The sequence below is a fragment of the Pseudoliparis swirei genome, chromosome 13, assembly GCF_029220125.1.
Source record: "Pseudoliparis swirei isolate HS2019 ecotype Mariana Trench chromosome 13, NWPU_hadal_v1, whole genome shotgun sequence".
In the NCBI taxonomy this organism is placed as follows: domain Eukaryota; kingdom Metazoa; phylum Chordata; class Actinopteri; order Perciformes; family Liparidae; genus Pseudoliparis; species Pseudoliparis swirei.
Window position 1 is genome coordinate 4,327,659 of NC_079400.1, and position 14,150 is coordinate 4,341,808.

The following is a 14,150-nucleotide window of genomic DNA, read 5'->3' on the forward strand; positions in this document are numbered from 1 at the left end:
TTAAACCTGTGCTATATGTTAACATTCGGAGATAATACATTACCATTCTCCCGCATCCTCATTGTATAATAACGACAATAACATTTGTCTCATGTAAAATCTAAAATGAAAAACACAAACCTTTATCTAAGGCTGCAACTGAATTTATTTAATTCTGGGTTCATCTGCTTATTATTTTCTCGCTCAATTGTTTCTCTATAAAATATTGAAATCTGCCCATCAAAACCCACCAGAGGCCAGGTTGAATGTATAAATTGTTTTATCCAATCAACAGTCCAAACCACAACAGGCAATCCATTTTAAGAGATAAAACAGATACAGGCAGAACATCTGCTACCTAGTGTTGAAAAGTGACTGAAAGGATTAATAGATTATCACAATAGATGCTGATTAATCATCACAGCTCTACCATATCTACCACACATTCACGGTAAATTCTTGTTTACTCTTTAATTTTCATCCATTTATGTAGAGGTCAAACAATGAACTATATATGTACCAACAGGTGCTGGTAAATAAAAATGGTTAAAAGTAGTTCTAAATTCATAAAAAAAACAAATGCAAACAGCATTTTGCTCCTTAGTAGAATGTATTTAGGTTTTAATCCCCACACTGCATTTATCTTTAACAGGTTCCAATTATGCGAGCTAATCTGGGCATATTTCCCTCGGGAGGCAAAGACATAATTGCCAGCAATCTGCGCAGAGATATCAACGCGGCTCTTGTGTGGCTTTAGAATGACTCGACACATCTGGGAGCCACAGTGGTGTGTCGGTCTGAACTCCACACTTGGCTTCATCAAAAGAGGTCAATTAGAAAAACAAACAGGCGAGGGACTCGTGTGGATGCAGGGGAACTGAAAGAGGGCAGATGGCAGGCGGGAGGCTGAGCCTGCCCTTGAGCAACGATGGGGACTCACTGTTGTATATCACACGTTGACAGGGGAGTTCGAACACAACCTCAAGACGATTGCATTCCCATAAATTCCCAAAGTGGCACTGACACATAACGTAAGAGTAAACAAACGGTCTTACCGAACACCATGTCCACGTGTTTTGTGAGTCCTCTGCTCGCCACTTTCTTCTGTATTTGACTCAGGCTCCTGCTGACAGTTTAACTCCCATCAGAGAAGTTGAGCAAAAAAGAAGAAAGAAGAAGAAAAAAGTCCCTCCTCGCAGATAACCTTCTCCGTATTTCTCTATCTTTCCATCCACTTTGATTCTCTAACGGAGGTGTGAGCTTCTTCCTCGGTCAACCGCACATCTTGGCCGTGGGCCAAACTGCCGCAGCTGAAGAACGCACGCGCGTATGTGCTTCAATTAAAAAGGGTCGCGCTCCGCCGATCGCGCTGCCCTTTAAGAGACGGAGGAGAGAAACGGCGGAGGAGGAAAAAGAGGCTAAGAGTGCGATGGTGAGAGAGTCTGAAGCGCAAGTGTGTCTTCGTCTGTGTGCATGAGTATGTAGGAGAGAGTGAGTGAGAGTGGGGGGGGAGAGAGAGCAAAAGAGAGAGAGAGAGAGCTGGCATGGGACTGGCTGACATGAACATCCCACCTCTCTCCCTCTATTGTTGTTCTTCTTCTTCCCAGCTCCATTTTCTATTCAGGGTTCACGGCTGCATGCTTCCTTTAGGACATTAAAATGTAATTGGCTTCCTGCGATTACTTGACAACAATGATATACTAATTCATCAATCCGTTCCTATTCTGCTCACAGTCCATGCGTAAAATGCAGCTGTGCTTCTCCACGAGTTCTCAACACCGTGGGCACAAAGCTAGAAGACATTTAAAAGCTTTCGGTCCACATCCAAACGATACAGCTTACATGTTCACGTCAGACGCTGCGGTCCGGTCTTTGTGCTGATTGACTGCAATAAGCTCCTATTTGATGAGAATAAATGCTTTCTGTGCTCCTGTTTACATGTCCAATAGGTTGAGTGCAGAGCGTTCAATCCGTTTATTATAAAATAATGCAGACAATGTACAGAGCTAAAGCAAAGTCGCTGCCAGACTGTGGACAAAGTTTATTTTCAATACATGTGTAAATATGATTTGAGAGATGTTTGTAAGTTCACGGTACAAAAGGCTAAAAAAGGGATTAAAAGAAGATGTATTTGTGTTGTAGGAGTCCAATTATGGAATAATGTTGAAATGGATGTAAGAATGGTGAACTCCTTTTTGGTTTTCAAGGGAATTATTTATAAAACAATTCTTGAGAGTTATAAATGTAATTAAAAACGTATTAATATGGAATAAATATATTTTGTTTTTTATTTTGTTTATTGTTGTTTTTTTGTTGTTGTTTTATTTTCTTCTTTATTTTATATTAATTTTCTGATTTATTTTGATTTCAATTTAGGATAGGAATTTATAAGCATTTTTTTGCTTCTACCTATACCTTTTCAGTCTTTCTCTTTTGTATATTATATAGGATAATATTGTATTGTATTTGATTTGATTGACTGAATAAAAAATACAAACAAACAAAACAAACAAACAAAGAATACCTGAGTCAATCATGCAGCACATCATCATTATTTTTTTCCACCACCACTTCAGTGTAAATGCTATAATCACCATCATCATCAAACAGCACTGGGTTAAGGTTCAGCCAAAGTCAGCAGTGGAGTCATATTTTATTTGATCCACAGTTTCTCTCCATAAAGTCTCAGTTTTGTGTTGTGAAGGTTCAAACCCCCAGAGTTTCTCATTTTATACACGTTTACATTTTGACATGTCGCTTCTGATGATGATGATCACATGAGTGCCTAAAAGGACATGTTGTATTTTGATAAGAAACACAATTTGTAATATTAGCACACGTAGAGAAGAGTCAGGCAACAGTTACGCAACATTTGAATTAAAATAAGAAGGTTTCTCATTCAGTCAACATGATTTCACGTAATTCTAGATGCATTTTGTAAAGGGAAGGAGCAGTGATTTAACACAAAGTCAAAAAACTCCTTCCTGAATAAAAAGGTTTTCTATCTTTGGCATGGAGCTAATCGATGCATGACGCCTTCATCGATTGGCAACAAGTCACCCCCACAGCAGCATAATAATAATAATGATAATGCAGTTATACAGATGTTTTTAGTAGTGATCTTATCACCTGAGAACACCAGGAACTAGATTAAATTGACTATTTATAGCATGTTGGAAATGAAAACCTAATCACACTCATAGAAATAAATGTTTTCAGCATCATCACAATCTGTCTGATAGGTATTTTGTATCAAATAACAAGAATAAAACAATTTTTTCTCTCTTCTTGATGACATTTTGGAACCTTTCGAGACCCTCGTACGTTCCTTAACATGCATTTTAAATCCTCGCGCGTGTAAATATTTCGATTGTTTTGCTCCCCTGTTCTTGTTCTTCCAGGACTAACTGATGTTATCCAGATAATGCTCGTCTGCCTTAACGATGCGGTTCACATCATTGTTCCACGGAGTGAAGCGTGAGGCGGAGTTTAGCAGAGGAACTCTGTGACTCTGAGAAACACATGGATTCATATCCATATGACCGTTCTCACACTGCCAGTGATCAGAGATATGATCACATTCAGGAGCACACATGAAAGTGGCCCAAATCTGATTGAAAATAAATCTGATCCAATCAGATCTGTGTCACAAGGGAACATATTTTTTTGGGGTGGATTTTGCCACATTTGCTTGTAATTTGAATGGAGCCACGGTCTCACTTAACACCTTTTAAACACATTTTTGGAAAACTGCATGAATCTCTAATGAAGCATTATTGTAGGTTTGAATTTATTTCTCTATTTATTCTCAAACTGGGATAGTCCATTTGTTGCGTCACGTTTCTGGCGGGCTACAATTTCCCACATGTATATTTAATGGTCTAAACTAGTAAGGTCGTGTAGATCTCAGCACTCATGCAACACACACACATCACACATTCAATTGAAATAATTAGATGCTTTAACCAGGAATTATCTATATTTGCCATCGATGATAGTAAGTACAGTGAATTCCATGCAAATATATTATACTTCTTATAAAGGCATTTTCATCCATCTTTTCGACACATTATCAGTAGAAGTCCATCTTCCAATGCTTCCATGCAGAAGAGGGTTATAGCTCTGTAACGAGTTACACAAATATAAGTCATGGACGCTTAACATATTGATAGTGCAGCTGTTTCCATACTAAACGCTAATTTCAAACTATTTGAGATCAGGCAACCGGCAGCGTGAAACTCCAGCAGAGTGTTTATTTGAATGAGCAGGTGGGAGAAATTATTGTTCATCTAATAGCTCGCTCATTTTGCGGACACATTTTTGAATGATTACTGTATGAACACACTGCCGAGCAGAGCGTGTCTCTGTGACATTCACCTCCAAAGGCTCTTTGAGTTGCAATGTGTGACAGCAATGGGCTCACCTGCGTTACCTTGGAAAAAGGAATGAAGTATATTCATTTATGGTCAAACTCAATACACTATACGAAGAAAAAAAAAAGTAGTTTAACAACTATTCCAACTAGTTTCTCTCTCTCTCTCTCACAAATATTTGACTGCGTAAAAATGATCTGAGAACGTCTTAGAGCTTGTGTCCAGCTTCCCCATGGACTCTTAAATATGGATTCACTGCAGAGACGCAGAGTTGCATCTGAGAACTCGACTCGTTCCATAAGCACATCGTTGGATATTTGTGAAGGCAACAAAGACATGGACGCACCGCTGGGGAGGTCAGGCCCTCGATGCATTGTTATTCATTCCACAGTCGCTATAATCACCTCAAATAAACACAATTATTCTTATAGTCTGTCCCCTGAAACCAAATGTCATATACAAGTGTTGTCAACATAGACATAGGCACACACACACACACACACACACACACACACACACACACACACACACTGCTTGTGTCTGCCCTGTGTGCTCCTGGCTGGCTCCTTGTCCACTTGAATAAGTGTGGTGTGGAAGCACAACACTGACGAATCCTGACAGTTATACACTCGATTTCAGGGTTCTGCATTCAAATGATTGTGCAGGGAGACGGCCTCGAGCGGAGCGATTGCATGTCGGCTCCACACAGCACGCTTTCATCGAGCTGCGGACTCACTATGCATACTTCTGTTCACCTATGTGGACGCTTTAGGTGATTTACACGTCAGGTTACTTCTGGAAATAGCCGACTTGATAAAGGGAGATAGAAACTGAGAGGGGAATGATATTCAAAGCCTCTTTGCTCTCAATCTAAATCTCACGACCCAACATGCGTTCACTGTATTTGAACAGTATCGCAGCCCATTGCCTACATGCGTATAGTTTTCCTACTACACAACCACTATTTCACAACAATGATTACTCGAGCTTTCCTCATGTTTGTATTCAAGCATTTAAATATTCTGACTGTCTTCATATGCAGGATGCTGCTCTCACTAACACAACTCACACAAACTGACAAGCTAAAATACCCTCAATTAATTGATGTGGGGATAGAGTTCAGGTCCAGCTCTCTGGGTGATTTCTCAGACTTCCACTGACCTGTAGATGACACAACCAGTCCCTGAGGGTTTTGGTGCCATCTATGGCAACAGCTAAGTCACAAAAAACTAGGAAATGGTGAGCAAGCCAAGTCCCCCCCCCCCCCCCCCCCTGTTATTCTGTCTCTCCGTCTCCAGCTCCACTCCTTCCTGCAGGCCTTCAAACTGTGCAGAATGGCCGTCGACGACAGATTAAATGACGTCTTAAAAATGGCCGCTTTTTGCTCAGCAGACTTTGCTCTATATGAAATGAGGCCAAGCAGCACGAAACTCCAGCTGATAAGAAATTCCATTTCAAACTCTCACACAGTATGTTTCAGCACACACGTGCGTTACTGTGTGTGGCCGCCGGCATGTACTGTATGTACTGTATGTTCGGTATACAGGACAAGGAATGAAAAGCATCGAGTCAATCTGCAGTGGAGCTCTTGAGAAAGGGATCGGTGTTACATCTGTGAGGGAAAGCTTTGTTCCAGGAGAAAGAAAGGCTTAATTTTCCAGTTTGACAGGGTTTGTGTGTTTGAACAGTCTAAATTTGAAAAAATAGAATCCAAGAAAAACGGTAATCTTGATGGAAATGATGTTATGTCATGTAATCTGTGATATTAACTGAGCACAATAACCTTTTTTTGCCTGACTTTAACCTTTAAGGTTGTACCTCCTCCCAGGCAACATTAAAAACACTGTAAAACATCAACAACTAGAATGGGCACTCGGTAGAGCGCTTACCTTCGCATATCACAAGATTGGGCATTGAATTATGAACATTTTGGCATTAGTTGCATGCCAATTGGATACAAATTGACCATGCTATGGTAAAAAGAAGATTTTGACCTTTTCATGACCTTGACCTTGAGCTTTGACCCGATTGATCCCAAAATCTAATCAAATGGTCCCCGGATAATAACCAATCATCCCACCAAATTTCATGCGATTCGGTTTAATACTTTTTGTGTTATGCGAGTAACACGCATACAAATAAATAAATAAATACACGGCGATCAATACATAACCTTCCGCATTTTCAATGCGAAGGTAATCATTTGGAGGAGTGCTATCTTTAGGACAGTGTTGTTGTAGACGTGACACTCAGATTGGTCATTTCATGGGACTCAGAGGTTAACGCAGAAATTAACGACAAAAGTTTGTGTTCTTTTTTTAAACCAACAGATTAACATAAAGGTGTGTATATCCGAGAGGGGCTATTATCTTTACCTGGTGCTGAATTAGGCACATTTACCTTTTTAAAATCCCTTTACATCTGAGGCACACTAAAGCATTTCAGACAAGGCACTTTCATGTGAGTTTATAAGCATCACACAAACACAGATCATACTGAAAAGTTGGAAACCATAACTTCTGGACTGAAACGACTCCACAGTGGCTCATCAGCTTAGTTTTGAGTGCAGGAAGGGGAACTGCTCTGGTCCGTTCTCTTTTCAAAAGGGCCCCCAGTGAGAAGCACCCTATTAAAATCGCTTTATATTTCAGCAATCACTTCGTGCGACTAAATAAAGGGAATGCTAGTTCAGCTGTGGGGAGGGAATGAGTATTATTAGAATGGTTCCATCGAGTCAACTTATTTGACTTGGCTCGTCCTCTTTTTCTTCTCTCTTCTTTGAAACAGGCAGAGAGAATGGCTTGAGAGACATTGTTTAAAATAAAAAATTACTATTATGAAATTGTCTGATTTATAATATCTATCTACCTATCTATCTATTTATCTCGCTATTTACCTATAATAAAAATACTTGTTTTAAACATACGTTACAGCTTCAAATTTGACGAAGTACAGGACACCTCAATAAATTAAGCGGTCCGTCTTTAAAAAGATGATTCACGGACTATTTTCCTGTTGATGGTTGACATAAAACCATTTCAAAGCCATTGTTAGGGCTGGCAGCTGTTTGACTGTGGTATTGTCAATTTCACAACAACCCAAACAAAAGGATGAAACACTGAAGGGTTCATTTAACCAGTTCAAACATTGCCGGTGTGAAATCACTGTGCCCCATGTGAGGAAACGAGAGGCCCTTCACCCTGAGGGACACAAGCTGCCCATGAGCGAGCCTCATCAACTATCAATTATTGGACGAGATGGCTCTGACATGTGTGGCCTGCAGCCAGCTGGGTGTTTAAACGCTGTCGGTGCTGATGCTGTTGATGTCTAACCTCTCAACCCATGTGCATGATCAAAGGCATGCAGTGATGAACAATAAACATGAATTTTTTTCTATGCCCTACACTAAAAAATATAAATAAATGCTCTTTTTTCAAAAAGGGTTCTCTATATAAATGTGTTTTTTAAAATAGTAGTATACGTATAAGTATTTCTTACACAACCCACGTTTTATATAAATGTGTCCGTAAGGGCAGCATTTATATCCGAGTTGTTCCCTGCTGTCTAGCCTGCAAACTGGAGCAGAATAGAGGTCACATTCACACGCTCATATTGCGGTGACACTCGTATGGGTTCTTCAGATAATAAATCCCTTCAGTCAAATAAATATGGCAATGCAGTCTAAATGATGGGCAACAGCTATCAACACTATCAGACATAAGCTGTGACCCAATTCCATACATTATGCAGGTTTTGAGTATGCATTGTGTTTAATGGACAAGGGAAAAGTGACAAAGTGTACCTAAAACGGCCCTTATGCAGACTGAAAATAAAAATATATATAAAATATGGTGACATCCGATCACAATGCGGACACAAACGAGCTAACAGCAATATATTTTAATAGCAGGTTCCAGGGAGTCCAATGACATTCAAATACCATTTGTTTTATTACTTACAATGTGTTTTTACTTCTGGGAAATGTTGAAGGACCATGAGTAATAATAATAATGAATAAATAAATAAATGGTGTTGAGTTTATCATCACAGAGGAAACCACTGCACAGAGCTGCATGTCGCCTGTCGATGGCATGTGGATATAAAAATCCAGATTTGTGTGCGTTGGAGTATGACCTAAATCCGATTCTTAGAGACAAAGTAACATTTATGTTGTGGACAATATTTTTGCATGATAACAATTACCAGATTTGCGGTATATATATAGATACACATATATATTTATACATATATATATATAAATATACATATATATATATACATATATATACACATATACATATATATATATATACAATACATAAACTAGCTATAGTCTAGGACCACTCTGTTCTTTCTGATATTGGCTTTTCTTCTGATGTATTATTAGAAGATGTCTCCAATCATAAATAATATGTCTTCATCTTTTTCACATTTTCACCCAATTTGGAATTGATAATTCCCCTGGCAGTGAAAGTCCTGGCTGTGTCCAAAACTGGTAATAAGTGCACGATAGAGTGCTGCAGGAAGGAGTCCTAAAAGCCGGAAATTAGTTTTTGCACTTCAGATTTCCTCATCTTAAAGTCTACGGATTTCTTTTAATGGGTTTTTGATAAGAAGGAACAAATAATGTCTGTGGTTAGCACAAGCTTAGGATATTTTAACGTTTTGATCTACAATATGAAATATGCCAGTAGATTTAAAGCTTTTAAGTGTCTTAAAAAATGCTAACAAGTGGCCAAATGACACGACAACATGTCATCAGGCCGACAACTTTGCCTTTACAGCCTCAGTGTGTTTACTGGCTTCATTTGACCGGGTGCAGGTTGTTTCCAGCCCAACATGAGCATCATACTTCTGTTGATTGCATCCACTAAAAGTGGTGTATGGTTGCGATGATTATCTTGCTGAACAAAATGTGTACGTATTCTAAACTTGTGTTTTCCACAGAGCCTTTTCCCCCACAATATTTTCCAATTGGCTTTTTTGTCGAAAACAACTGGTGCAGCGCTAACTTCTGCGGTTGCCCTGCGGAACGTACTTCCACCCTATAGAGAGTGTCACCAGTCACTCTTATTCACTTGATGGAACAGAAGTTAACATTCACAGAAAAGCCTCTTTGAGCAGCAAAGACCGAAAAAAGTCTAAAATACAAGGTAGATAAATACATGACAAAATTGGCTTGTGCTCTGGATCAGTCTCACATTTTTAAGTATGAATGATGATCTGCAAAAGCTATTATCTGACACAGGAATAGTCAATAACATTCTGATGTGGTTGAAGTGAGGGAGAAATTAAACAATGGATATGGTATAAATTTCATTTCATGTCCTGCGTTGGATTGAAACAGCTATGTGTGGCGAGCCAACGGAGAGAGACAGCCTCATAAATCAACATTAAAAAGTGCCATCTTATTGGCCAGTTGTTCATTAGAGGCTTTTATTTTCTGAGTGTTGATTGATCAAGCGGGTCACTGTGGCAGAGTGACACAGGTGGTGGTGAGGGAAGGTGATTAATGGCCCCTCGTCATCAAAACAGGTGTGCAGGAGGAAGTGCTTGTAAATTGCGAGGGGCACTATTCAGTATATTTACTCTGGAATAGTAAATATACTGAATACGTAACAGCTCCTCGTGGTTTGAATAATATGAACATTTACAATATTGTGACTGAGGTGTTTGTTTATGTCAGTTGGTAACAAGTAACACGTTGTGTTAGCTATCAGGGTACGTAGAGGCTGCTGGAGGACTATCACATGTTAAACTAGAACGGGCACTCGGTAGAGCGCATACCTTCGCATATCACAAGATTGGGCATTGAATTATGAACATTTTGGCATTAGTTGCCGATTGCTGCTAAAGCTCATGCTCTCACTTTTGAAGTACAGAATAAACTGCTACAGCCTAAAAAAACTTAACAACGGGCTAAGTGAAAAAATAAAAAAAGTTCCACTTCATTTGCCTTTTCTGGAACAAGATATTGTCTTAGATGTTGGATATTGCAATATTATAATATTATAATATGGCATAAGTGTTCCTGGATTTAAAGGCTGCATTAGAGGAAAGTGATATAATTTTCTGAACACAACAGACTCTTAGTTGCTCTATTATGTGCCTTTACCCACATTGTCATTACATCCACATTACGGATGATTATTTGTAAAAGATCTCATTGTGTAAATTGTTTTACGAAAGCATCAAAACCTACAATATCGTTGCAATAATATGATTTGATTTGCTTCATAAGGCCCAGCTCTAAATTAAATATGAAATAAATCTTTTTAGCCTTGTTTCTGTCAACAGGAATCTTTTTCTCCCCTTTAAAAAGTTTTAACATACATTTCTTTGACAGAAATATCTCTAAAAAGTTGAGAAGATATGCGATGTACCCGGCAGCTGGAGTAGGATACGTTTACAAACCCAAACTAGAACGGGCACTCGGTCGAGCGCATACCTTCGCATATCACAAGATTGGGCATTGAATTATGAACATGTTGGCATTAGTTGCATGCCAATTGGATAAAAATTGACCGCGCTATGGTAAAAAGAAGATTTTGACCTTTTCATGACCTTGACCTTTGACCCGATCGATCCTAAAATCTAATCAAATGGTCCCCTGATAATAACCAATCATCCCACCAAATTTCATGTGATTCGGTTTAATACTTTTTTAGTTATGCGAGTAACACGCATACAAATAAATACATAAATAAATAAATAAATACACGGCGATCAAAACATTACCTTCCGCATTTTCAATGCGAAGGTAATAATAAAGTTCATAGTTTTGTTGTCGCTACTTTTCAGGGCCAGTCTTAATCTTAAACCAAATACTTTTCATAATCTACAGTAAATCAGCAGGAAAATCAACTTTCGCACAGGTAGGTGACATCAGTCGAGAGACGATCGCGTCGGGGCATCCTCAGTCCTCACCTGTGCTGACGACCTTTGCCAGTCGGCTCAGCCTCCTCTGGTGTGTCTTCCCTCTGTAGTGGATCTGGGCCTGGGCGTTAGAATTCAGCTGTCTGCTGCACACCCGGCACATCGTGGCACTGCTGCTGCCTCGACGGCGCTCACGTTTGGCCCTGTGCACTGCTGCCGCCTTCCTCTCCTCCTCATCTCCCTCTTCTACGTCCTCCTCCTGTCCCTCCGGACTCTTGGGAGGACCGCTGCCGTCCGGCCGGTCGGGGCTCCTTGGAGGCTTCATACCTGGAGAAAGTCAAATTCGCCAAGTGTTCGCGATTCATGTGATGTAGACACAATACGGTGAGACATTTCTTTAAAATGCATGTTGCTAAAGGATCCACAGGGGGGCAACAGAGCAGCGTGGCTGCATTCAGAGAAGGTAGTCTTGGTCTTTTTCTTGAGTGTGATCCAAACTGCAGTGTGTACACCCACATCATAGTGCTTGATATTTCACTGGACCAAACAGAGGGATTACCAAGGAAGACAAAAGATGCTCATCACTCGGATTTATCTACAAACTTCTATGTCGTCCTATTAAAAAGGGACAGTATACCACGTCTTTTCTAGAATAATCCAGCCCTAAAACATGCATCCGCTAAAAAGATTGGCCTTTCTCTGGCACCCATCACAGCATTACAACCGAGGCTAGCACAATCTGTAGATAAATCTCTTGTTGCAGCTTCTCTTTATTTATCAGATAATAAAAGCCGATTCTCGGGGTACACAAAGCGACATTTGTCCCATTGTGCGAGCACATCGCCTTAATACCTGTAATGGCTGAGCGATTGTGGCAGACTGACAGCATAAATCAATCTGCAGCTATAAGGCGAGCTCTGCTGAGAATGTGGAAATGTCACCCAAAGTCTAGCTGGAGTCTTTGTTTTGGTGCGGTTCACATGATAATGGCATCAGTTAAGTCCTCATGCAGCCGGGCATTCTTATCCTCCGCCTCGCTAAATGCAGCTCTCCACCAATAAGGAGCCTCCACGAGGGAAAATCTTTGCCGTTCGGAAAATTCAATTTGACTGTTGGAGAGATGAAAGTGAAAAGGGAAATGTGTTCACAGGAATTCATCAGCCTCCGACAAGCAGCGTGGACTTCAAAGCTGCAGCTCATCTCCATGAGTATTAAAATTATGTTATTCAACAGCCTCGCACTGGACAGGGGACACGAGAGTTTCAACTAGGTGTAAAAAAAAACGACAAATATATATTAATGTACCTCTGCTGTAATATGGACCAGTAATTATGTTATATATTATGTTATGTATGTTATGATGTTATGTAAATGTTGTTCACCAGCTGTACTTTCACAGAAAATCCAGTTCTCAATCCCAAAATTGACGTTTTCAAATTGCTTATTTTTGGCCATCCAAATGTCCAGAAGAAGAAATTACATTTTCGGTGGATCAACTGATGGAGGAAACAATCTTGACTGGGTCAGAACTTTTTGATTTCATTGATCACCAAGTAGCATTATATGCAGGTATGTGATTGTTTTCCTTTCTTGCTTTCTTTTTTTTATTTTTCTCTTTTAAATACGGCGATTCATGATCATTTTCCTGGCCAAACAAGCCGGAGGCCGAGACACAAATATGATCTTACTCTCTGGCTGTTTGCCGGATAACAACTCAGACTTTTGCTCTTGGATCCAAAGTCCTTTACCGGTAAATGCTCTGCCATCACAGAACAGTATTGACAGTCAGTCAGAGGGAGGTGTGGGCTGTTTACCTCTTTAAGGAGGTTTGCATCAACACGGCCCCCTCAATTCACAGCTGAAACGGAGGGTAAAAGTACCAGAAGTCAGTTTCGTCATCTTTGAGGCGTTCCTGTCAGTTCTTGGGACACTGGTTTACGTGTAAACCCTCCATCACACTCGGAGCCACCCGTCATCTTTATCTGGTCAGCTCCAGTCGAGCTGGCACCTGACGGCTCCGTTACGAAACAACAAGTTGGCCGCCAGCTGCTGGTTTCTGTTGGCACTTTGTAACACAGCCACAGCTTCTCTGCCTGTCTGGCACCTGGAAAGCAGCTCAGTCCTCCGCTATGGCGCGAACACTCTTCACCACGACCGCCTCACGCTTCTCCGTGCAGGAGGCGCTAGTGGTGCGAGGGTTTGAAATAGCAAGACTTTAGCAAAAACGCACGACTTCTGGAAGTATTGAGTACACTGGATACATGAAACTTCTGCACGAGTTGTGTGCACCGAGGTTGTGTGCACCGAGGCTTCCATTTACCACAATTTAAGAAAGATTAACTCAGTTTTTGGTTAAATTTAGATTTTCCATTCACAGTGGAGTGAAACTAAAGTTTTTCTTGAAGAATTTAAGGTCAAAAAGTGGTGAGGGAATGATATATTGTGCCCTGCTATTTCATTATATTTTGCATTGTATATTTGGAAACATGTTTGCTGCTGCTTCACATAATTTCCCCCTGGGGATGAATAAAGTAAAATCTAATCTAATGTAATACAAATTGTCATTTTGTGCATAAAGTATGAGTTTAAAGGTTGATCTTAACACGGAGAAAAACATTTAACACAGAATAGTGCATTAGATCAAGTCTCATTTGAAAATTACAAAAGGTATATTTTATGTTAATACATTCCAACTATTACTAAAACGATTACACAGTGGCATTTATATTAAACTGCAGGTTGGATTTCCAGCACATCTTTGATGAAGCTGAAATCAAGACATAGACTCTACTGTGATGTAGCTGTTCCTCTAGATCAATAATTCATGTCACAAGTATTCTTAAAGAAGACCTAACATCTTGTAGAGGGCAGGTGTGACTTTTAAACTGTTAACTTTGAAATTATATCAATAAATTAAACGAA

At 39.9% G+C, this 14,150-nt stretch overlaps 1 protein-coding gene across 1 annotated transcript in view; it reads right to left on the minus strand.

Moving 5' to 3' along the window:
• The window catches only part of LOC130203691 (zinc finger protein 385C-like), a 39,229-nt gene extending 27,676 nt beyond the window's left edge, over positions 1-11,553 (minus strand). Inside the window, exon 1 of the mRNA XM_056430055.1 lies at positions 11,280-11,553. Within this exon, the coding sequence (XP_056286030.1) occupies positions 11,280-11,553 (274 nt within the window). The remainder of the gene's footprint in view (positions 1-11,279) is intronic.
• Between the last annotated feature and the right edge of the window lie 2,597 nt (positions 11,554-14,150).